At 40.9% G+C, this 25,268-nt stretch overlaps 1 protein-coding gene across 1 annotated transcript in view; it reads left to right on the top strand.

Moving 5' to 3' along the window:
- The window catches only part of LOC138584359 (protein spire homolog 1-like), a 142,766-nt gene that overhangs the window by 92,164 nt on the left and 25,334 nt on the right, over positions 1-25,268 (top strand). The window contains exons 8-9 of the mRNA XM_069656568.1: positions 17,666-17,749; positions 18,294-18,423. Of these exons, the coding sequence (XP_069512669.1) occupies positions 17,666-17,749; positions 18,294-18,423 (214 nt within the window). The remainder of the gene's footprint in view (positions 1-17,665; positions 17,750-18,293; positions 18,424-25,268) is intronic.

The raw sequence follows: 25,268 nt of genomic DNA, 5'->3' as shown, positions 1-25,268 counted from the left end.
ATTGGATTTCTATCTATTAAATGATCATTAAATGTCACTGAATCTTGAATTTCCTCTGCTAGGTTTGGTCCAACATTTACAAAAAAATTATTAAATCCATTAATCACATCATCCATATTATTTATAATTTTATCATTTTCAGTGAAATACTGTGGATAATTAGTCTGTCTAGATTTATTTCTAATTATACTCTTTAATATATTCCATATGCCCTTTATGTTATGTTTATTATTCTCTAGCAATTTATTATAATAATCTTTCTTACAATTTCTCATGATATTAGTTAATTTGTTTTTATACTTCTTATATTTATTTTCTGCTTCCTTAGTTCTGTGTTTTATGAATTCTCTATATAGTATGTTTTTCTTTTTACAAGCATTCTGCAATCCCTTTGACATCCATTGATTATCTTTATACTTTTGTTTTCTACAATGTTGTTTAATTGGACAGTTTTTATCATATATTATTTTAAATACCCATAGAAATGTATCATTTGCTTTGTCAGTATCATTTTCTTTATATATCAAATCCCAATCTTGTTGCAATAACTCATTTTTAAGTGCATCCATGGATTCCTCCGTCCTAACCCTTCTGTATAGTGGTATCTTATCCTATTTGTTTTTTATGTGGTTATCACTATAGACTGTAAAAACTGGAAGGTGGTCACTGATATCATTTACAAATGATCCACTTACTGTATTGTTATCCATATCATTGGTGAATATATGCAAAGACATCTGGGCATGAAAGCATCCGAAGATGTACCTTGTATCTTCATCAAGCCTTTCAGATGCTGCATGAAGGATCTTGTCTCTGGTACTCGCGCCTGTACCAGTTAAAATGGCTGGTCTGGTGCTGGCCTTCCCACAAATGAAACAATCTCTCCGTATGTTAAATGATGTTGTATCAGCCCTACACAGCCTTCTTGGCACAGATGTGCTCTCACTCTCAACATTTGCAACTTGCTGCTAATTGATTTTTGTCTTACTGCAGTAGTTCGCTCTACATTATACATGATATGATACTTTAATTTTGGCTGAAAGTAAGTCATCTCTATATGGAGACAGGGTTTTATGGACATCATCATCTCTCTCCTGAGCAAGGGTAAGTATGCGTTGGAGGCCTTCTAGTGTGGGGTTTTGGACATATGGATCTTTTTTCTTGCCCTTTTCAAAATGTTTCCCACAAATGATACAAAAATTTGGATCCAATGTCTGTAAGACATCCTTCATAATTCAACAGACTAGTAAAAATGGAAAAATAATATACATCTCACAATTTGCATTTGCATAATACAATGTAAAATTACACATGCACTCTACAGTTGTGTTGCTAGCAGAAAGAATGGTGCAAATTCAGAGGTCTAAGTTCTTTCATAGCTATTTAACTACTTGGATGAGACTAGGTCAGCCTTTTCACATAAATTCATATTTGTAATGATTTACCTGTCAGTTTAGGAAAATATCCAAAAGACAATGATTTAGCTAGCTTCAGCTGGATCCAATAGCCTAATAGTAGTCAACTCACTAGACCATATTAATACTTATCAAATCAAGTATATCTAATATCTAATCAAAGGTCACATCAAGGGGGTAGTGTGCTCTACTGCCCACTTCTGGTCTGGAGAGACCAAAGCTGCCAATATTATTTCCCATTATTCAGTTATGACTTGACCACAAAGAAATTCAAGTGGATGTCAATATTGTGATAAAGGTGCTCCCTTCAATTTTAACCTGATTCAATTGGATCTTTCTTTCTGTATGAACTGCATAGTACAATGTGCCATATGAAATATATAATTATTAAATGTATCATAACATAGAGCAGCACTTACCTCATGAAACTTAATTTGCAGTAACATTGAATTTGTCAACATTCTTCTGACCATTGATAATGGGCATTGGACTGGAGGCTGTATTATGTCAGTGTTTCCTTTTCTTTCATTTTGGACACCTCATACATTGAGTGACATACCATCTTCATTGTTCATACCATATACACCCCAACAGGCCTCACTGTAGTCGCTGAACATGGAATTGTTGATGCATGTATACAAATTTGGTATTGCTGGATTCAGCACAACCTCACCTTTCCAACAAGCCATCATGTGTTCCTATGATAATCCCTGGCAAAGCAACTATAAAGTAAATGATAACATTCTGCATAGATATATATTTTTTTAATGTCCTCTTATTTTAGTTATGTGTTTATAGGTCTCCATCCATTTCATACATCAAGATATTCACATCCAGGTTTTTCTAGTAGGTAAAGCAACTCCCTGGCTACTAACATGCCAAGTTTCAAAGCTCTCAGAGCTTGTGTTATTATTCTGCATTAGTTCATATGTCTTAACTCCAATACGGACAGGCTATATTTTAGGCCTTATTTTGGTTTGGAGGTATATGACAATATCTGTCAATTTCACAATCTTAGCAGTGAAATAATTTTATACAAGAATCCATTTCATATATGGGAGACCTTAGAGATGAAGAAAAACATTGTTGGGTTTAGTTATACCTCCGGTAGGGGTATCTTGAAAACTAAAGCCCTTTTTGACAGTTTGTCACTAGCCTATAATGGTGTCACATCCTGCTGTCATTACTCTCGAGTTTGCTGATACTTGACAGTTAAATTTGATCAAAGGCCAGAGTAGATTTTTTTTTTAAAGAGAAAAAAGATTATATTCAAAGCTTCAAGCCTTTGATTCCTAAACACCATGTTACGTTTTTAAAATTAAAATGTTTGGTCCTTTTCGAGGATTTTCGTGCCCGTAATTGTGCGACCCAGAACCAAACCGGACCCGTCTATTATTTGAAAGCTGGGACCAAGACCCGTGCAATATCGAGAAATGCCGGACCCGGACCCATCTATTATTTGAAAGTTGGGGCCCGAACTGATGTCGGAATTGACCCTTGCCGGGTGAAAAAGACCCAATCAGCACCAATTTCACAGCTGATTGCTATTAACAACTTACCTCTGGTCAGCGGTCAAAACAAAACTTTTTGTCCTACCTGTGTGACGCAGCCTTCTCCAATGTGCCTGGCTATCCTTCGTCAAGAAAGTTCATAAAACACATCCAGGTTTTCTGCTATCCATGTTGTGTTGATAAAAACAGCAATGCTAATCCACTAGTTATTATTTCGGATTAAAAGTCCACTTGCTGTCACTCACACGGATGACAAATGCACAGCTCGTTTAGAACACAGACTTAACTGCACTTACTTTCTTCTCGTCTTTGTCCACAATTTGCATAAACAAAGTTTTACCTTTTCATATTCATTTTCTTTTAGCTTTTTTGTCCACATCTGCGAGGAAGGTATCCATCATTACCGGCTTTGGCTTCAACTTTTCTCTGAACCAGCAATCACGTGACACGTCACTCATTGTTGCTCTTTTTAATGTTTTTTTCCACTTTATTTACCTCACGTTCTCATGCGAATGACACATTTTTGCAAGTTAAAAAACACACACAGACACACACACAGCTCTTTAATCATGAACCTTTTCTAATCACAGCCAGGTTTTCCTGGATACTCTGGGTATTACACATAATGTTGAACAGAATCGAGGATTATAGAACAAGTCCCAACCCAGACCCATTTGACCACTTATTACGTGGACCCGAACCCGTCCAGGTCCCATGTCGGGTCCCGGGTCCTTGGGTTCCGGTAGACCCGTGAAGACTTCTAGATCCTTTAACACACTATTACCATTGTATCGTAAATTGGTCGATTAATTATTTAATAGTTAATTAGTTGTAGAATGCCTGCACCTATTGTAGGTATTGATCTTGGCACCATCCTATTTTTACAAAACAGGGAAAACTTAATTTGTTAACTAATTATTTTAATTCAGTCTCATAATCTGAAGGTTGCTACAGTCTAGAATTGAGTTCGTTTCGCAGTGTACAGAGGTTTAGTACTTAGCACACACATAAAACACGTAATGCAGATCTCCATCTGCTCCCACTGTACGAAATTGATGCCAAAACAGCCCCTGTGATAGGTGCTGCCATCTTGCGATGGTGACGTCATATGGAGCCAGAGACTGCGCAGTAGAGATCGGCGAGTGAAGCGGCCGTAGCCACTTCCGCTAACCCAAACACACACTTAACTTACCGAAAAAACAGCAAGGATCCCGCATGCCGGCGTGTTTAACAGCAGAATAGGTTCTCTGTGTTGGTCTGAGGTTCACAGGTGTGGGAACTTCAATGACTGTAATGATTGTTTTAGTTACGTTTCCACTCGCGGATTGTCCTCCACTCTGCTCACCCGGAACTGATTGGCTGCAGGAGCCGAATTTGTAAACAGAGCTGCCAATCATCATTTTGAACACTTGGACGTAAATCAGCATGATAATAACTAACTATAATGACGGAAACCAAGTTTGAGAAAAATTTATCAGGCGTGTATTTCGATTTTATAGTTTGACCCATGTCCCACCTGTTAACATGGAAGAGGCGGGCTTTATGACCTATACTGCAGCCAGTCAGCAGGGGGTGCCCGAAATGTTTGGCTTCACTTTTAGAGAGCTGTCATGTCGTTCTTCTTTTATACAGTCTATGTGGGTAACATGCCTTGAAGCGGCGTGACACTGCCAGGTTGGTCTCTCTTAAAACTACAGTAGATAACATTATTTAAACAAATTGTCATATTTGCTCAAACTGTCAGTTTAAAAACATGAAGAAGTAAATGAGGGTGATAATCTGTGAAAAAATGCTCCTAATGGCATTTGCAAGAATCTACCGCTCCCGAGACACACTAACCAATCAGAGCCGAGCAGTCTCTCAGGCTGCTGTCAATCATGCGCAGCACCACTCCTCTGCGCATGTTCACACACACAGTCAAACTCAATTTCTTCAGTGTGCGCAGCGTTAGCCGGTTTGTGTCCACAAACGCTTAAAAAGACTTAAGATAAAGGCTTATGGTAGAAAAATTAACATTCAATTCACGGGCAACAGCTCTGGTGGACATTCCTGCAGTCAGCATGCCAATTGCACGCCCCCTCAAAACTTGCGACATCTGTGGCATTGTGCTGTGTCATAAAACTGCACATTTTAGAGTGGCCTTTTATTGTGGCCAGCCTAAGGCACATAATCAATAATCATGCAATAATCGTGCTGTCTAATCAGCATCTTGATATGCCGAATGCTTCCAAACTGCCAAGCAGAAAGTGCAGTCTGTGTTTGAAGAAGCTCAGGCAGGACAGGTAAACCCAGTGCACAACATGTCTGCAGAACAGACCACAGACAGTTGCTGTGACCTTGACCCTGTTGTGTCAAAAAGGTCCTGTCATGCCAGGTCCTGCAATGGAGACTGGCAGAATCTGATGCAAAGAGAGTTTATTCCTGTACAGACATTCTATACAAGCAAAAACTCTGAGTCACACCAGAAAGTTACTCACTATGCTGTTTAAAACTTGGGTTTTTATTCCCTGTTAAGCTCCCCCTATCTTGACTAGGTCCTCCATTCCTTTTAGAAATCTAACCAGTCCTAAATCTGGAATCATTGGTCTCACACAAATTTGGGATTGTATTTGTCTCAAATTTCAAGTACTTCTTCATTTGCATAATACTGACTCAGCAGTTCTAAGGATGACCTCAGTTCCTACGGGCTCTCCAAGGCCGCCCTATTGTCTCGTGGCCTTATGAGGTGCTACACGTGATATCAAGAACAGCTACAAGGCTGCCCTATCTTGCAGGTGCAACAGTTGGTGTCAGAAAACAAATCTTCAGATTTCATAGTGTTCTGTTATCATTTTAAAATTAAAGCATTTGATCCTTAAACACATTTTTACCAGAATACACGTTTTTTCACACAGAATATAATTTACTTCACACCCAAGCCCCTGTAAACAAAAAAAAGAACCTGCTGAAAAAGCTTGATGAAGACAAACGAGGCAGCCAGGGTAACCCAGGTTATAGGTTCAGAAGCCCAGTCTTCCCTGCCAACCCTGCAATTAAACAGGTCACACAGGATAGCTATTGAATGCCCCTGTCGACCTCCCCTTTGGACCATGGTGTCCCATTACCTTGAATTGCACCTCAATCCACTTCCAGCTGCAAAACCTTGCGTTTTGAGCGGTTGGATTCCCTGTCCCAGGGGGCAAGCGATTACATCTCAGCCCCTAGGGGTCGAGATGACTTTGGGCCTCCACCAGTGACTGGCCGACACAGGTCACATGGTAGGTGGCCGGGCTTAAGCCAAACACCATCCCTGCCACAGTTTAACCATCAACATTACCGTGGCAACCTAAGGGGTTATGAGACATCCGATGACTCAGATGGCCCCTGTCCAACCAGAGTACAAGGTCTGCGCAAACGGCAGATTGAATCTCTAGCGAAGGATGTAGAACGGTTGGATCCAAGTAATCCTGATTCCAACATTGGAATACTCGCTGCTCTGCAGAGCTTTGCATGAAGAGTACTCGGTCTACACAGATCTAGTATCTGCCACTCTTGCAGCATTCAGCATCATGTACAAGAAGCATGAGGCCCCAAGAGACTACTTCAGGCGACTTAGAGCTGCATACTTCCAAGGACGCTATGTGTCAGGCTTCAAAGAAGAGCAAGCTTCAAGGGCCTTTTTCTGCATAATCTGCATGTCGGACATGCAACCTCACAATGCAAGACATCAGAAAGTATGCACAAATAGCATTGGAGACAAGCATATGTCCTTCTTCTAGAAGACACGAAAGCGACACAAAGTCCAATACATGCTCAAGGCATCAGGAAGTAGCAACCTAGCACTAGAGGGCGATAACAGATGCCAGAGCGAAGGCCCAGAGGTCACCCTGAGTGCTGAGGGTTGGACCCAACCACAGAGAAGACACCATCCTCTGCAACCAAACACCACTTAACCAAAAGAGACTTTCTGGAATGACCAAAACTCAGACATGGCAAGACAGTTGGAGCCACCAGCTCGCCATTGCAACTCACACACAGCTTAAAGGTACAGATCGTGTAAGCCAGTCCTCCAGGCCCAAGGGGTCTCCAGGACGACGCCCCGGCGAGCAGACCAGACACATCTCCCAGTGTGGAGGCCACCCATGAGGAAGCACTGGAGCTAAAAACTAAAAAACTCAACTAAAAGACAATAGAGTAAAAGGACCTAAAAGCTAAACGACAATAGAATAAAAGGACCTAAAAGCTAAACGACAATAGAATAAAAGGACCTAAAAGCTATACGACAATAGAATAAAAGGACCTAAAAACTAACACACAATAGGATAGGATAAAAACAGGCCTGACTTAAAAGGGTAAAAGAAGTCAGTTGAAGGCCAAACTAAAAAGGTGGGTCTTGAGCCTCCTTTTAAAAACATTAAAAAACAGTCTCTGCAGTCCTGATGCCCTCTGGCAGGCTATTCCAAAGCTGCGGCCCATAATGGCTGAATGCAGCCTCCCTGTGGGTTTTAGTTCTAACTTTTGGTTGATATATATATATATATATGATAAAAGCAGGTCAGATAAATAAGATGGTCCAAGACCGTTAAGACACTTAAAAACTAATAAAAGCATCTTAAAATTGATCCTGAAACACACGGGGAGCCAATGCAGCGATTCTAAAACTGGTGTAATGTGCTCCCGCCCTCTGGTCCTCGTCAGCACACGTGCAGCTGAGTTCTGGAGTAATTGTAAATTATAGACAGTCTTTTTGGGAAGACCAGAGAGCACAGCATTACAGTAGTCTAAACGACAGTTGATAAAAGCAATCATCAGCACCTCCGTGTTAGCCTGAGAGAGAAACAGGCGGACTCTGGCAATGTTCTTAAGATGATAAAAACCTATCTTTGTTACATTTTTAATGTGAGGGATAAAACTGAGCTCAGAGTCAAAAATGACGCCCAGGTTCTTAATAGATCGCGAGGGTTTAAAATCTTGTAGTTTTGGTAAAAGTTTCTCTCTCTTGCCTTCAGGACCAATGATAAAACTTCTGTTTTGTCCTGGTTGAGCTGTAGGAAGTTCTCTGCCATCCATGACTTGATATCTAGAATACAGTTTAAAAGGGTGTCAATAGGCCCTGTGTCATCAGGAGACACAGCAATGTAAAGCTGTGTATTATCAGCATAACTGTGGAAGCTGATGCCGTGTCTCCTGATGATGTCCCCAAGGGGAAGCATGTAGAGATTAAAAAGTATTGGACCTAAAATTGACCCTTGGGGCACCCCACACTTGATTTCATGTGTTCTGGAGGAACATGCATCCATACTTACAAAGAAACATCAGTCTGTGAGATAGGAATAAAACCAGTTAAAAACAGTACCAGAGAGGCCCACCAGGTTTCTAAGTCTGTTTAATAAAATGTGGTGATCTACTGTATCAAAAGCAGCACTTAGATCCAGTAGCACCACGACTGTGAGTCTTTGAGAATCTGAGTTACACCTGATATCATTTAAAATCTTTAAAAGGGCTGTCTCGGTACTGTGGTTCATCCTAAAACCAGTTTGATATTTCTCTAAAATATTGTTTGTATTTAAAAACTCCTTTATTTGGTTAAAAAAACTGTTTTTCTAAAATCTTACTTAAAAACGGTAAGTTGGATACAGGTCGGTAATTATTAAAACTGCTCGGGTCTAAATTGCTCTTCTTCAGAAGGGGCCTCACCACTGCCGTTTTGAAGGCAGCGGGGAAGACACCCGTCTGAAGAGAGCAATTCACTATATTTAAAATCTGTTCCTCGAAGAATCCATAAAATGTCTTTAAAAGTGATGTGGGAATTGGATCTAAAAGGCAGGTTGTTGGGTTTACCTGGGAGAAAACTCGACCAAGTGTCCTTGCATCAACCAGGACAAAACTCTCCAGTGTTTCCTTGGATAAAAGTGATTGTCCAGGTGTGATAAAAGTTACATTCTGATATGCTAAAAGACTGGATCTGATGTCGTCGATTTTACTTCTGAAGTGGTCTGCAAAGTCCTCGCAGAGGGCGTCTGTTGGTGACTCTGAGGATTTTTTAAAATTGGTGTTGGTTAAAAGATTGAAGGTGGAGAAAAAAAATTTGGGGTTATTTTTGTTGTCTGTGATGAGTTTTGAGAAATGGGATATTCTTGCCTGTTTGACTGTTTTGTTGTACGATTTGAGATGTTGAGATGGAATATCTGATAATGGACTGTTAGTTAATTTTTTTCTCCACCTTCTCTCTGCACTCCTGCATTGTCTTTTTGATTTTTTAATTTCCTAATTTCTCCACGGGGGTAAAGGTTTTGATTTTATAGTTTTTGTTTAAAGTTGAGCCACCGAGTCCAGAGCTCATTTCAATTTCCTGTTAAAATTATCAGCAATAAAATCACAGGGTGCAGGTAAGATTTCAGCAGGAGTGCTCTGTAAAATCTAGATAAAATTTGCAGCCACCTCAGAAGTTAGGTAGCGTTTCCTCACTGTTCTCACCGGGGCCTCCTAGTGGTTAAAACTGGCGATGTTAAAATACACACAGTAGTGGTCAGACACAGCCAGGTTAACAACAGCGGACACGCCAGTGGAGAGGCCATAGGTTACGACCAGGTCGAGGGTGTTTCCTCTGTTGTGAGTCGGCTGTGTCACGTGCTGGTTAAAATCCATGCAATTTAAAAGGTTTAAAAATTCTCTGGACAGTGGGTCCGAGATGTTGTCGACATGTAAGTTAAAATCGCCAATTATTAAAATTCTATCGTAGGTGGTGTGTATGATCGATAAAAGCTCTGAAAATTCACTGATAAAAGAAGTGGAGTGATGGGGTGGTCTATAAACAGTGATGCAGAGAATAGGAGGACTGCTAAAAACAAAGGCGTGATACTCAAATGACGAGTAACTGTTAAAAGAAACTTCCTTTGATATTAATGTATTTATAAAACTTGATGCAGTTCCCCCTCCTCTCTGACCTCCCCTGATAGAGAATAAAAAGTTAAAATTTGGTGGGCAAGCCTCGGTGAGAACAACTGGTGCCTCTGTGCCAAGCCATGTCTCTGTTAAAAGAATCCCATCTAACTTGCTGTCTAAGATCAGGTCATTTATAATAAAAGTTCTGTTTAAAAGAGAGGGCACGTTCAGCACGGCCAGGTTAATGTTCGTGCTGAACGTACGCTCATGACCACAGGGAGGTGAAATGTCTGCATATAGAAGATTGTCTCTGTTAAAACCACTCTGTGTGTGTGCCCGGGGAAAACGTCTGCCTGTAATGGTTTGAATGGGAAAAATGTCCGGTGGGGGTGGTAGAGGTAACTGGGACCTGTAGGGGGAGCTAATGAGTGTGAAGGTACTGTGAGCAGCTGGTGTTGTTGACAGAGAAGAAGTAGGGCGATAGAGCACCGCAGTTGGCTGTAGTGACACTGTAGAGGAGGAGGAGGAGGAGGGGGAGACAGGTGTGTGTGTGTGACGTCAGATGAAGATAGTCAATCACGGGGGGCGTAGCGCACGGCGAGTTGAATGTTGATTGATAGCAGCTGGGAGCCCTGTTTATTTGGGTGAATGCCGTCGGACTTGAGAAGAGTTGTACGGTTCCAGAAGAGGTTCAAGTTGTCAATGAAGGTTACATCGTGGGACCTGTATGCGGACTGTAGCCAGTGGTGGAGATAGAGGACTCTGCTGAATTTCTCACAGCCGTGATACAGAGGTGCAGTGGGACCAGAAATGAGGATGGACATGCTGGATTGTTTCAGGAATTCAAACAGGTTGGAAAAGTGGACTTTGGGCCAGGGAACGTCCGACACAGTGACCGGGGGGGCATCAGCAGCAGGACTGTGAGCGCTGGTGACATCAGGCGCAGGAGCAGAGGCGGCTTCAGCAGCCTCTACAGCCGGACAGGGAGCAGCGGCATCCGGCGCCTGGGCACAGGTTGTGTCGGTGTGTAGTGGGCCGAAAGTGATGGTGTCCATGAGTGTCTCGGCCTCTCTCGGATCTGATAAAGCGTGGAAATACGTCCCTCCAGTTCCACAATCTTGTCGGCCAAATGGGCGCAGCTAACACAGCCGGATGGAGAGGTGAGTGGAGCCATGAATTGCAGATGTGGTGGCTGGGGACCAGAAATACAAAGGAGGCCAGTACAGGGCTAAAAATATGCAAAGTTTAAAATTTAGCGTGCTCCGGGAGAAGGCAGATCATAAAACCAATCCACGTCCGATGACTAAAATCAGTTTAGAGATATGGTTAAAAAGGATCCATTATGATACACAGAATGATATTAAATAAACCGTTTATGAAAGCAATAGTTAATTCAGCAATAAACATATCATGGTGAAAACACATTTATATGTGAATGTATATGTGTGGATATTTGTGTGTGTGGCAGTTTCCCCTGCCACTGCTAACACACCACACCAGCACACCACACCATCACTCATTTCACATGCCACATGTTAGCCAGGTAGCATGCTACTGATAGTTTAGTGGGTGCACACACTGAACTACGTTTAACATTGCAGTAAGTTGCCAGTGCTATTTCCCCCATAAAGTTTCACAGAAACACATTTAAACACATTGTTGTGGTTTTGAGTTAAATCTTTATTGTTCAAAGTTGGTGTATCATGAGTTTGTAATTATAATTATGTTTTTCTTTTCTTACCACAGTGCTTCCTGGTGCTGGGCAGTGACAAAGGACCTGAGCATAGTTTGAGTAGAAGTATGGAGCATGCTCAGTCCATCTTACTGCACCATACCAACTGATGGGAGTGTTTAATGGAGTTGTGAATTAATTCTTAGCTTGGATATCATGTGAAAGCTTTGATGACTCCTTTAATTTGTGGTAAATTAATGTAAATAGACTTTGTAATAGGTTCTGATGTTGAAAATAACATGTAGGGTTTAATTGATTACTCTATTGAGTTCAATTAAAGATGGTATGGTCCAGTGGGAGGGGCTTAGCCTTTAAATGGAGGGAACCTACACTGCCTCAGCAGTCAGAGAAGGACTGTGGTGCAGTATGGAGGTTCTGGCCTGTGAATGTAAATATTATTCTGCTGCATTTTTGTTTCATTTGCTCAGCTGTCCCTTGACTGTTTTTGAGGAGCAATAAACCACTTAATTTTTTGCATCATTTTGACTTTGTCTTGCTACCCTTTTTGAACATTTTGAGGTTAAATTACACCTTTTTCAGTTAGCCTTTCGACCTACTACCCTCACTCTAGGTCAGAGTGTGACAGTTTGCATATATATTTGTGTGTGTGTTTACATACTATTAAACCAAATAAAAGAGCCATAGTGATTAAATATTTTCTCTGTCCTGAGTTAGCTCTGTTTCACCCCTCCCTTCTCCTCTCTGTGTGGGGTAGAGGGGGGAGTGCAGGGCAGCATAGACCTTCACACTCTCCTGCCTGTCTTTTCAGGAGTTTGTGGTGCAAGTTCTCTCTTGCTGTGTCACAGTACAAGCATTTGGTTAATAATCACACACATACTATTCTAAATGCAAATATTGCAATAATTGCAGTTCAGTGGAGAGTGTCCCAAGGTTTACATTCTGTCTCTGTGGAATGCTGAAACTAATGGGGGAGAGGGTTGTAAACCCCCCCCCTCTGATTCCATTAGTGTCCACTTTGATCAAGAGCACAGCTAGCGGTCTAGCTCTCTTCCTGGTGGGGTCAAATGACCAGGTCTGGATCAGGACCATCCTGGTGCCACGCTACACCATTTCTAAATGAAGACATTTGATCTTTCATCATACTGTTACTATTTAATAATGCCAACTCAGCAACAACTGTATCATGATTTAGACTAGGCTCTCAGGGTAGACTGGGTTCCCAGGGGCTTTTCGAGTCCGCCTTATCTTTTGCACACTTGATACCAAAATACATATTTCTTAAACACATTGTAACCATTTTAGACTTAAATAATTAGATTTCTAAACACACCCAGAACATGTATTTTCCGAGAACACAGTCTTTGTCATTCAGATTAAAACTTACCTTTAAAGCATTTAATTATTAATGTTTCAAAAATGTTCCAGTAACACTTTTGTTTTAGCGACAATTAAACCCTTTGCGACTCGTAACACATGTGGGTCATATTGTCAGGACAGCATGTAAGCCTACTGTCCGTCTACCTTTGACTGTATTGACTCTACCGTCATTGCATAGCCTTGATTCCCAAAATCTGTAACTCTGCAGCCTAATAACAGGAATGACAGACGCAATATAAACTTTAGAGCTCTTTATTACGCTAACAGTCTGGCAGTTAACTGGGCAGAGGCATACAGTATTAGGCTCAGCTGTTTTAATGACAACTTCACAACACAGGCTCTTAGTCGTCACCAGCGTTGCAGAGCTGTGTTTAGCTGCAGATGCTTCTTCACATTTGAAGTAGAGCTCTTCACAGCTAACAAACACTTATGCTCCAGGCACAACTTACATTTTATGTTGGTCTTGTCCCTTTCACCCAAAAATTCCAAAGTGAATGCTGTCCTCTCTGCCACCTTGCTAGTTGAATTAGCTAGCTACATGTGCGCACTGACACAACTATGTCATCTACCTTCCGCTGGTGTGCAGCTACCTGCCAAGAAGTAGGAAGAGAAACAGACACATTACTTAGGGATTTTGGGATCTTAGTTTTTTTTAACTTTACTGACTTACCACAGCTACAACTAAATCCCGGAACACTCCCCACACACCATGTCTCTACCATGCAGAGAGCTAGCCTGGCTGAGCTACGACACGGGTACACTGTGCACATTAACCAGCGGGCTTCACTGAAAGAATGCTAATTCTAAATTGATTGACAGTGCTCATTGCAGGTTTACTTTTCTGCACCGCGGTTCAGTGGTAGGAGTTTTTACACGAATTTTGAGAGACAATGTACCTGGGTTGTAAATTAAGCAAACCTAACTTAGATTAGATAGCAACGTTTAGCTAACCTTAACTGTGAAAAACACACAAAATTTGTTTTTGAGTGTGAACACCCAACCGAGAAATGTCTCTAAAATGTCCAAAAAGTACTATTTATTGATCATCCTGTAGAAATGAACAGATTTATGTATATGCTTAAGATTTTGTGAAAGTGCAAGGGCATGTGCTCGGTCAGTCCACAGTATAATGTATGAAAGCATTTCAGTAGTATGTGTTAGAGCATTTCAGTAGTATGTGTGAAAGCATTTCAGTAGTATGTGTGAGAGCATTTCAGTTGAAACGGAAGGTAGCTCGAATTTTAAAATAAGGGTGAAGGACTAGTGTTCGTTTGCAGCTCAGGAGCCAGTGTACCAGCTGGGCATAAAAATGTCTCATCTCGTATGTCCGTCTTAGCTAGGACCAGTGGCGTTGTTGTGCTTTAGCCCCGAATGGTGTGATCATAGCCCTGAAGGTCATTGGTCCGGAGTTGATTTTAATGTACTGTGGTGGAACGGAACTTTAGCTGTAGTTTCAATTGTTATTGGGGACGCAATACAGCTCTGCACAAGCATAATGGCGTTGTCATGTCAATGGTTTTTTAGAGGATCATCAGGCTTCGCGATCAAACAAAGTTTCATATCATGTCATCACTTCAGTCCGTGATCACCAGCTCCCTCCCTCCCTCTGTGCGCCTGCACAGCAGCTCTCCCCCTCTCTGTGCTGCGAGTCTGCTTTGTTTTTTCTACTATAGCCCATGATGTAGCCTATGAAGTCTTGTAATTAACGGGTCTTACCTTTGCCATCTCAGCATCATGATACAGATGTGTAAAAAGTAAAAATGAAGCTTTGTCAGGTCTGTCCTCAAGAGGAGAAGAAACAACTTTTAAAATGCTTGTTTGTTGAACGGAGGTCGGATCGATCATTTCTGATGCATAAGAGGGAGTCGGGAAATCTGGACGCTGAACGGCTTTTGCAAACTAATGTTGTTTCTGTCCGTTTTGGCTCTTGTTTGTGATATTCTCATTACGTGTTTGCCCTTCAATCTGGCACAAGGCCACAGGCAAGTTTTCTCAGGGGGGCACAATAATAAAATGCTTGAGAGCTAACATTACATGTATAATAATAGAGCTACAACCTACCTACCTAGAATACAAACAAATTGCCAGACTGCTATTCTTGTTTACCAGTAGGCAATTAGGAAAACTTTAACGCATAAGCAGCAGACCAATCAATCACATCGCCGATGTGTACTGCTACTGTTGTGTCAGCACATGAACAGCGACAAGTGATAAGAAAGTTAGTTTTTCAGTCACAACAGCTCTGGTACACATTCGATATATATGTAGTTTTTAATTTAATTTGGCCAAAGACTATTCACCAAAACAGCTAAAAGCTTAAAACAAAACAAGTGTCAAGGTGAAAGACTTCAGCACCTGGCAGCACCGGACAGCTCCCTGCAACAACAACACAACACATCCAAAATGAGAAGAGCAATTCTTCTGCGAAATCATGCAACTGTGCAATGGTAATGTTTCAGACAGTTAGCCATCACAACGTCAGGAATAAAATAAATTATGAGGAGAAGTGCACCCGAGATCATCCACTCTCTGCTGCGCGGTGCTGCGCTCTCATGCATCAGTTGAGCGCACACTGAAGGATCTCAACTCCATGCACAGATCGATGATAAGCAGGGAGAGGAGGGGGCAGTCTTTTACAGTTTATTGTAAAGTCCAGACAACGGACAACGGCAGGCTTGATTTTTTATGTTTCTTCATTTCACTATCCAAAAAATGTATTTTTCTGTACTTTTGTTTTATTATCCATATCTGCTGTCGATCATTTCATGAGAGAAGTTAGCGAGTGGAGATGTGTGTTGCTTGGTAACAGTCGACGCTTTTCGAGTGTTCACGTGGACGCGCATCATGAGACCAGGTGCAGCATACGACCGGTGTCAGTTAGACTTGGTGCACTCGGTGTAAATTCCAATCAAGAAGTCGGTCCTAGCTAAGACGGACATATGAGATGAGATCTATTTTTATGCCCATCTGGTACACTGGTTCCTGAGGTGCAAACGAACACTAGTCGTTCGCCTTTATTTTGAAATTCGCGCTACCTTCCGTTTCAACTGAAATGCCTTCCGTTTCAACTGAAATGCATACTACACTTTGACACATACTACTGAAATGCTCTAATACAGGGGTTACCAACCTTTCTGACTACACGAGACAGTAGCAATAATATTTTTGACGGACCGGGGGGGGTTCGACACGCATGTGCATAAATCACTGTCACGCGCACGGAAATACAGACAGATAGGGAGAGGGATGGTGCGATCCATAGTGTGATCCTAGCAGTTTATGTGAATTTATAATGTGATCCAGCAGTGGGCAGTTTATAATCATGCAGCGCAGTGACTGATCTGTGTGTTTCTCAGGGTCTGCCTCTGAATTAATAGTGTTGTGATCGGCCCCGTATTTCCGTGAAAACCCTTTATAAAGCATAAAATACGTCTTCACACGCTGTGACTGAGTTGAACCGGAGGTGATCCCCGCGGAGTTATCATGCTGCGCTGGGAGGAGACAGCCGTTACGAGAGGAGCAGATATGACGCAGACCTGTGTGTGTTTTGATGCTCATACCTGAATCAATAGAGGCCCTGTGCGGTTGCACACTTCACACAGTTCATTCGATGGTTCTGACACCTGTTGGGTTTCGCGGCCCGGTGCTGAACAACCTACGGCCCGGTACCGGTCCGCGGACCGCTGGTTGGGAACCCCTGCTCTAACACATACTACTGAAATGCTCTCACGCATACTACTGAAATGCTTTCATATAGTATAGTGAAATTTCAGTAGTATGTGTGAAAGCATTTGACTATAATGTATGAAAGCATTTCAGAAGTATGTGTGAGAGCATTTCAGTAGTGTGTGTGAACGCTTTTCAGAATACTGTATGAGAGCTTTTCAGTATACTGTATGAGAGCTTTTCACTACTATGTGTATGTGTGAACACTTTTCAGTATACTGTATGAGAGCATTTCAGTATACTGTGTGAGAGCTTTTCACTAGTATGTGTACGTGTGAATGCTTTTCAGTACTTTATATGAGAGCTTTTCAGTTGTGTATGTGAGCGTATAATGTTTCAGTTGTTTATGTGAGAGTGTTTCCGTTGTGTGTATGCATTGTAATTCTGAATAATGTCCCTAACGGCACCTCATAGGATTCTCCAATGGGACACTTTTAGATAAACAACCTCTATTTTGATGCCATTTAATGCACTCTCTGCACCTTACATTGAAAGTACACACCTTAAATCACTGACATTTTTAAATATGTATCTTATAAGCTTGACTGGAGTTGGGGAAAAATACATGTATTTAAGTTACCAAGTTACCATTAGTTTATTGTATTGTTAAAACGGTTTTCCTTCACTTACACACATTTTCATATGCAGTTCATGCAGAGTATGGCACGCTAGCTAAAAAAAAGCCACTACTATCGTGATGAAAATTGAGAAGTTACATTATAGGCTAACTTCTTACCCTCCCTTCTCTTTTGGAAGAATTAGAATATATTGAGCAGTGGACCTGACCTTAACACTGTCATGTCTACACTTTAGGGAATTGTGGTGCACAGTCCTGGTGAGTCCTATACTGCACCAGCGTTCACCGTGAAACTTCTCTGCCTTTGTGCACCTGTTCCACTTAAACTACACCATCCTTCATCCCTTCATCTCTCAACCCTATTCTAAATCTAATTTATTGCTATGGTCTTTTTTGTTAAATAGGCAAGTCTACACTTTGTTATAATTCATAATCTTTTCTGTTACTTTTACATCCTTATATATACACCATTTCATAGTTTTTATCTGTTCCTCTGTTTCAGGTAAATGACATCCCACCTAAGCTAAAGAAGAGTGCTCATGATATCATTCTGGAGTTCATCAGGTCCAGGCCACCTCTCAACCCTGTAAGTACAATTTAGGAATATGGACTCAAATATCACAAGGTTCCCAGAACTGATAAGAAACAATATTTTTTTCCTCTTTCCTGTTCTGTGTTCGTCCTGCCCAGATTTTGTTAGGTGCAGCTACAAAATGCCCATTTGACAAAGCTAATGTCTTTACTGATCGATAATAAATTGATGAAAAAAAGATGTCATATACTTGAAAAAGAATCGTGAAGTTTACAGTACACAAAAAAAACATATTAAACACTAGTACAGCCTCTATAAGATAAGTATGTTGAAGCTTACTAATTCCAGTTTCACTGCGCTGTGTTCAGTGTAATGCTGCATTCCTATATGATAAACAGAAGCCTTACTGCCTAACTAGCAGTCACTGTTTAAGAAGTTCACTCAACTCTAGGTAATTAGGTGTACAGCCGTTATATGAGAAGCTGAAAACGAAAAGGCCCGCTGGCAATAACTCTTGACTGTTTGTGTCAGTTGTTATTCTCTCCACTCTACTTAATTTCCTGTCATTATTTATATTTTACCAATCAACTTGCACTAGGTGTCAGCTCGTAAATTGAAGCCACAAAGTCAGCCTCCGCCAACACTGCATGAGCGGATCCTTGAGGAAATCAAAACAGAGAGGAAACTTCGACCAGTATCACCAGATGAGATCCGCAGGAGCAGGCTGGGTAAGAAAACTTTTTTTGCCCATGCTTTTTAGTATTATAAATGATAATATAATTATTATACATTTTTTGCACAAAGACACACATGCACACTCTCATGCACATAAAAACATGCAATACATGGCTACATGGATACTATGTTTGGGGGAGTAGGCAGGGCTGCTCCTCCGCTGTCAATCAATGACTCATGCTCAATGCTCATCAATGACCGCAGCGCGCATATCCAGGGGTAGTTCCCGGTCTTTGTTTTAAAGGTTCAAAGGCTTATTTACATTAGAAACAGGACCTTAATTAACACACAGCGAAAACAACCGTATGAGCCGTGACGAAGAAACTAGGGGGAGCAAGGGACAGATCGCACCCACGTTACTTCTGTAACATGATGTTATTCAGAGCAGGCCCTCACCAACTTGGTGCCTCTTTTACTTTAGATAGAAAATTACCCACAAAATAAAAACCATATTACAAAACAAGTGACATAAAGTAAATTATAAATACAATATAAATAAGGTAGGACATAACCATTTATAATAACCCTTTGAGACCCACAGGCCTGTGTATGGACCCAAATTCCATGTCGTCTTCAGAGCGTCATAACTCTTTGATGGTTTGACAGAGAGATGGCACTTATTTTCCGCATAAACTAGAGAAATAGAGCTTTTCAACAACTCCAAGCTTGCTGATGTGTGAATTTTAATTTTGTTAGTAATTGTTACACCCCACCCTAAGGGGCTAACAACTAAACACAATTGACCCAAATATAACCATGTGAACACCTTAAGACACTCAAATACATGGGATCTATTTAATGACAATTAAACAACCAAATTATTAACTAAAGGCTAACAAAAGCAACTAGAACACAACAACACAAAATCCCACTCGGAGAGGCAGAACCACTGCAGTCCCCACTCCAGAAGCCTGTCTGTCTTCCGATGCCATTGTCTGGGGTTTCTAAGCACCCAAGACCAGGTGAACCTCATTCTGTAATCAGCAGGGAAGAGCCTGGAAGAAACAGCTGAAAGGCAAAAGGGACAAACAGTGCAGGGAACACATACAGCCGTAACAGTAATCTAAAGTATAAAGTTGTAAAAAATATGGATAGTTTCCTCTCTTTGCCTGTCGCGTTGCTCATTCTCTCTGTATGTTTATAGGTCAGTGCTCATCAGCCATCTTTGTTGTTGATGTAGAGAGTCATGTTTCCGAATCAGACACTTTGATTGGCTCCAGTAGGTGCCATCAGCCTGTGTTTTATTCAGTGATACAGAGGCGAAAACGGAGGAGTACCAGAGCAAAGCGAGAAGACAGAGAGAGAAGAGAAGGTACGCTGGTGTTGCTTGTCACCAACTCAGAGGCACAACCATCCACTCTGATATACTGTGGCAGGGCTGGATGGTACTGGAGAAGTCAAAGAACATGAGGGTCACAGTGCTTCCCTGCTTCTCCAGGTGAGAAAGGGACTTTGGGGTCAGGAAGTTAGCAGTGTCCTCAGGTGCTGAAGAACCAGCCTCTCAAATGTCTTCATAACATGCGACGTGAGTGCCACAGGTCTGTAGTCATTGAGGGCGCTTGGACGTTCTTTCTTTGCTACTGGGATGATGCAGTTCTTTCGCAGGTTGGGCACCATCATTAACCTCAAGGAGAGATTGAAGAGGTGTTGAAATACTCCTGCAAGCTGCCCAGCACACACCTTGAGGACCCTGGGGCTGATGTTGTCTGGCCCACTGGTTTTGTTGGTGCGGAATCTTGTCATAGTTACTAAGATGCATTAATATAACATAAATGCAGAGAGAGAGAAACACACAGAGAAACAGAGAAAGAGAGAGAGAGAGAGAGAGAAAGAGACACAGGAGAGAGAGAAGCTCAGATCCTCCAGCAGTCTAAGCCTATAGCAGTATAACTATGGTCTGGTCCAAGCCTGAGCCAGCCCTAACTATAAGCTTTATCAAAGAGGAAAGTTTTAAGTCTACTCTTAGAAGTAGAGAGGGTGTCTGCCTCCAGGACCCTGATTTGTATATTATTCCAGAAGAGGGGGCCCTGATGATTGAAGTCTCTACCTGCCATACTACTCTTAGAGACTTTAGGTACCACAAGCAGGCCTGCATCCTGGGAGCGCAATGTTCAAGAGGGGTAATATGGCACTATGAGCTCTTTAAGAAAGTTTCTAGTCATCCAGATCTTTATATCCTTAAGGCAAGGCATTCTGGTTTAGATAGCTGATTGGTTTCATCTGGCTTCATTGATAAGTATAATTGAGTATCATCAGCATGACAATGAAAATGAATGGGGTGTTTCCTCATGATATTACCCAGAGGAAGCAAATATAAAGTGAAAAGACTCGGTCCAAGCACAGAACCCTGTGGAGCTCCATGACTAACTTTGGTGTGCATAGAGGACACATCATGAACATTGACAAACTGAGATCGATCTGATTAATAAGATTTAAACCAACTTAATGCAGATCCTGTAATGCCAATTCAATGTTCTAGTCTCTGTAACAGGATGTGATGGTCTATCGTGTCAAATGCAGCATTAAGATCTAACAGGACGAGTACAGAGAGAAGTACTCTGTCTGGTTTGGTCTTATCAATCGTCTTAAAGAATTTGATAACCTTGCCAGTCTTCCAGGTGGTTGGCACCCCTCAAAGCTCCTTTTGCACTACATATCACATTCACCCATTCACACACACATTCATACACTGATGGCAGAGGCTGCTACGTAAAGTGCCCAACTGTCAATCAGTTATCACATTCATAACCGTTGGCTATGGAGCAATTTGGGGCTTCAGTGTCTTGGACACTTTGACATGTAGCCTGAGGGAGCTGGGGATCGAAACTGCGACCTTCCCATTGAAAGACGACCGACTCTGAGCCCCAAAAATGTCTTTGTCTGAGTTTTTGAAGGTTACTGTCCAGACTTAATGCAACCCTGGCTTTCGAGCTTTTCAGAGAAGAAATTATTTTTATAACCTCAGAGACCGAGTCTCAATGCTAAAGACTGGTCTGCTATCATCGGGAGGGTTAAAGGAAGTGTCTGGACATTGAAAATGCATTGTTAGTTTAAAAGAAATTGTTGAAGCTATTTATAATAAATGAATTGGGTCTTTTTGTTGTTGTTGATTATGTGTGTGTGTGTATATGTTTGAATGCTTGCACTGTTGCCATTATTATTAGATATTTATTTTTGTTTGTGTGAAGAATAAATGTATCGCAAAAAATTATTGTTTTGAAGTAAAAATTAGAGTAGTTACTATGATATGTAATACAGTGTTAACTGCTATATTTTACATTGTGCATTTGTAAAAGGGGGCACACTATTGCTGTTTGTGTGGTTGTTACCACTGTGGAAACAGTTGAGTGAGAGCTCTAGTAAAATATGTTGAATGCACATTTGTTGCGGTATTGAACTAACATTGGTAGTAGAGGATGGCTGCTGGGAATTACAAAGTTCGGCCACCATTTGACAAGAAGTAATCTTACTAAAGTTGGAAACACGAGGTGGAAATATGGAAGCTAGTAACCGGCTTGAAAAAGAAAAGCAAGCGTTGGCAGTGGCCTTGTCACTAACAGGAAGAGCGAGGACAGTGCTTTGAAAGTCACCACAGATGACTTAAATAAGGATAACAGAATGACTATACCTCTGACCAAACTGGACACTGTGTTTTTGAAATAAATAAAATAGCGCCAGTACGAGGCGTATATAGAGTTTGATCGGATAACAAGGGAAAATAGCGTTCTGACGGTGGACTACATTGTCGAATTTGAAGGTCAGAACAACAGAATAAGTAAGTTAAATATAGAGCTTTTAGATGCCTGGAGCGGCCATGCAAGACACAAATCCACTTGACCGGTACAGGACCACACTACAACACAGACCTGAATCTACTCCAGGGACATCATACTTTTTATGTTTGTAGATGCATAGCTATAGGCTACTGGTACTGTTATATCTTCATATACTTACTATTTATCTCCATATAATAGCCTTTTTGCACTATTTTATATTATAATTCATATTATTGCACTATTACTCATACTCATACACATGCCCTTATAATTTTGTGTTTTGCAGATGTTCATACAGTTTCAGTTTTTTGATTTAGGTAAATTGGTATGACTGGGTTCTACTGAACTCTTAGTGTGATATTTGAGTCTACAGTCAGTGGCTTGTTATCAATTGAATTGCAACTATTAAATAAAGAGACAGTAGTTCTTCTATATTTGTATATTAATACAAACGGAGAACAGAATTGTTTTTTTGTTTCATCGTTTTTTCTGATACTCAGTGCTGCAGTACTGCTTAAGGGTCCCCTTTTGTTATATATGTCTGTCTTTGCACTTTACTGTATTGTCCTGATTTAGAGATGGACATTGGGTGTCAATAAAGAGGCTTGCCTCTATTTTAATGATGTGATGTGTTGCCTACTTGTGCAGAAATCCACAGGAATATTCGGTATTTTATGCAAGCTGCACCAAATGATGTAAATTCCATAATTCTGGGACATCTCTCAATCAAAATAATAAAAGATATATTGGGCTTGTCTTTTAATTTAATCTATACACCAATATTTACTGATGTATACTACATTATTAAGATAAGATAAGATAATCCTTACTGATCCACAGAGGAGAAATGCAGGTGTTGCAGCAACACAAAGACAAAATAGCAAGTAAGAAATTACAAAAAAAATAAGAAGAGATAGGATAACTATATCCTAGGTAGGTATCCTAGGTATATATAACTGGTATACAAGTAGGACTAAGTGACAAGTTAAAAGGACAATTATGGGATAAAGTGACCTGGCGTCTTATTTAGAAAAAAGTGTGTAGAATCCATACTAAAACTGTACGTACGGAGAAAACCCAGAAATGGCGTGCCCCAAAAATAATTCAGATTTATAAAACCGTATGCACGCACACCTGCATGCAATGTTCCCTTTATAGATCACAATCTACCTGGAAATGTGCACATGTGAATAAGCCTCTTATTCCGCCCTCAGCTCGCCCACATTACACCATAAATGGTCAATATAGCACCTCATGAATGGAAATGCATACGTATGAGCTGGTTGTTCACAGGAGGTTGTTTACAGGGAATCACGAAATTAACCGAGAGAAAGCCGAAGGAAATTTGACAGATTTTTTGTCAGCTCGAGGTGTTTGTGACTGAAGTGGAGTTCAGAAAGCACATATTGTGTGGAGGACACAGCAGGGGTCAGACAGACAAATCAGCAAGTGACAACAAGTTACAGAATGTATGTAGTTCACCAGCAGTGCCGGTGAATTCATCAGCAGAATTACGCACGAGTGTCGCTGTCCCTGTGTTACTCTACCGCTATATAAGTACAGTCCATTTACCAAAGAGTGAAGAAACCTTTCAGAAAGGACTCAAACCCCCTCATCACCCCCTCAAAAAAGCTACTCACGAATGGATTACTTCCTAGTTAGTAATTCCATTATATCTCAAATTCATAACTCGGAAATGCATCCAATAATAATCTCAGACCATCAGTTTCAATCAGTTTCAATCTTCTACATAAAACAGCCCCACCCCCCTCAAGTAGGTGGCGGTTCAACACTTAACTCCTGGCAGACAGAGATTTCAATAATCTCCACTTCGAGATTCCCCAGAAATCTCACCATCAACACTTTGGGAAACAGCAAAAGCAGTTATCAGGGGAAATATAATTTCATACTCATCACACAAGAAAATAAAGAGCAAGAAAAGCAACAAGAACTTGAAAATAAATTACGGCATCTACAATCTCACGCCCCCAGTCAGCATACTCAAAATGAACTACAGGAAACACAGCTTGAAAACATCATACACCAACAGGCTCAATTTCTCATGCAAAGACTAAGATTGAACATATTTTAATAAAATGATAAAAACAGTAAATACCTTGCAAATCAACTAAAAAGAAATAAAGAAAACCAATCATTACAGCAATTCAAAACGCACAGGGGAATTTCAAATATGACCCAAAAGACATTAACACAACTTTTTATGATTATTATCAGAGACTCTACAACCAGACAATATATGACATTTTTCCGATATCCCCTCCTTCCTTGATAACATTGAACTCCCAAAGCTATCCAATGAATAGTCCACCATGTTAGATAAACCCATTACTTCAGATGAACTCAGGAAAGCATCCTTCTCCATGCCTAACACTAAATCACCCGGTTCTGATGGCTATCCAATAGAATTCTTCTGGCAACTCATTTCCCCATTATTTTGCAGAATGGTAAATGAAATCAAATCATCAGGAACCATACCCACACACATGAATACAGCTCTTATGTCAGTATTACTCAAACCAGATAAAGACTCAACCCTCACCCCGAGCTATAGGCTAATAAGCCTCATCAATTGTGACCGAAAAATAATCAGTAAAGCACTACCCAACAGATTAGAGTGAGCCATATCCACATGAATCCATCCAGACCAAACAGCATTCATAAAGGACAGACACTCATCCACGAACATGCGGCGTCTATTCAACCTCATCAGTATTACCCAAAGAAAACACTTCATAACCATTACTGCATTACTGGATGCTGAAAAGGCCTTCAACAAAGTCAACTGGTAATTTCTTTTTGCCAGTCTCAAGAATTTGGGGTTTGGGGAGTTGTTCTTTCAATGGATCAAAATCCTCTATAACTCATCATCTGCAACAGTTATAACTACACCTCTCAACGTTTCACATTACAACGGGGCACAAGACAAGGATGTCCACTCTCTCCACTACTGTTTGCCATTTTCATTGAACCCCTTGCAGCAACAAAACACCAGGATTACAGGCATACAGACTAGACACCACAAAATTTGCTCATATGCAGAT

The sequence above is a fragment of the Semicossyphus pulcher genome, unplaced genomic scaffold (genome assembly GCF_022749685.1).
Source record: "Semicossyphus pulcher isolate SPU_LCO1_2020_fin unplaced genomic scaffold, fSemPul1.0.p SCAF_9, whole genome shotgun sequence".
NCBI classification, from domain to species: domain Eukaryota; kingdom Metazoa; phylum Chordata; class Actinopteri; order Labriformes; family Labridae; genus Semicossyphus; species Semicossyphus pulcher.
This window is presented reverse-complemented; position numbering and strand designations above follow the sequence as displayed.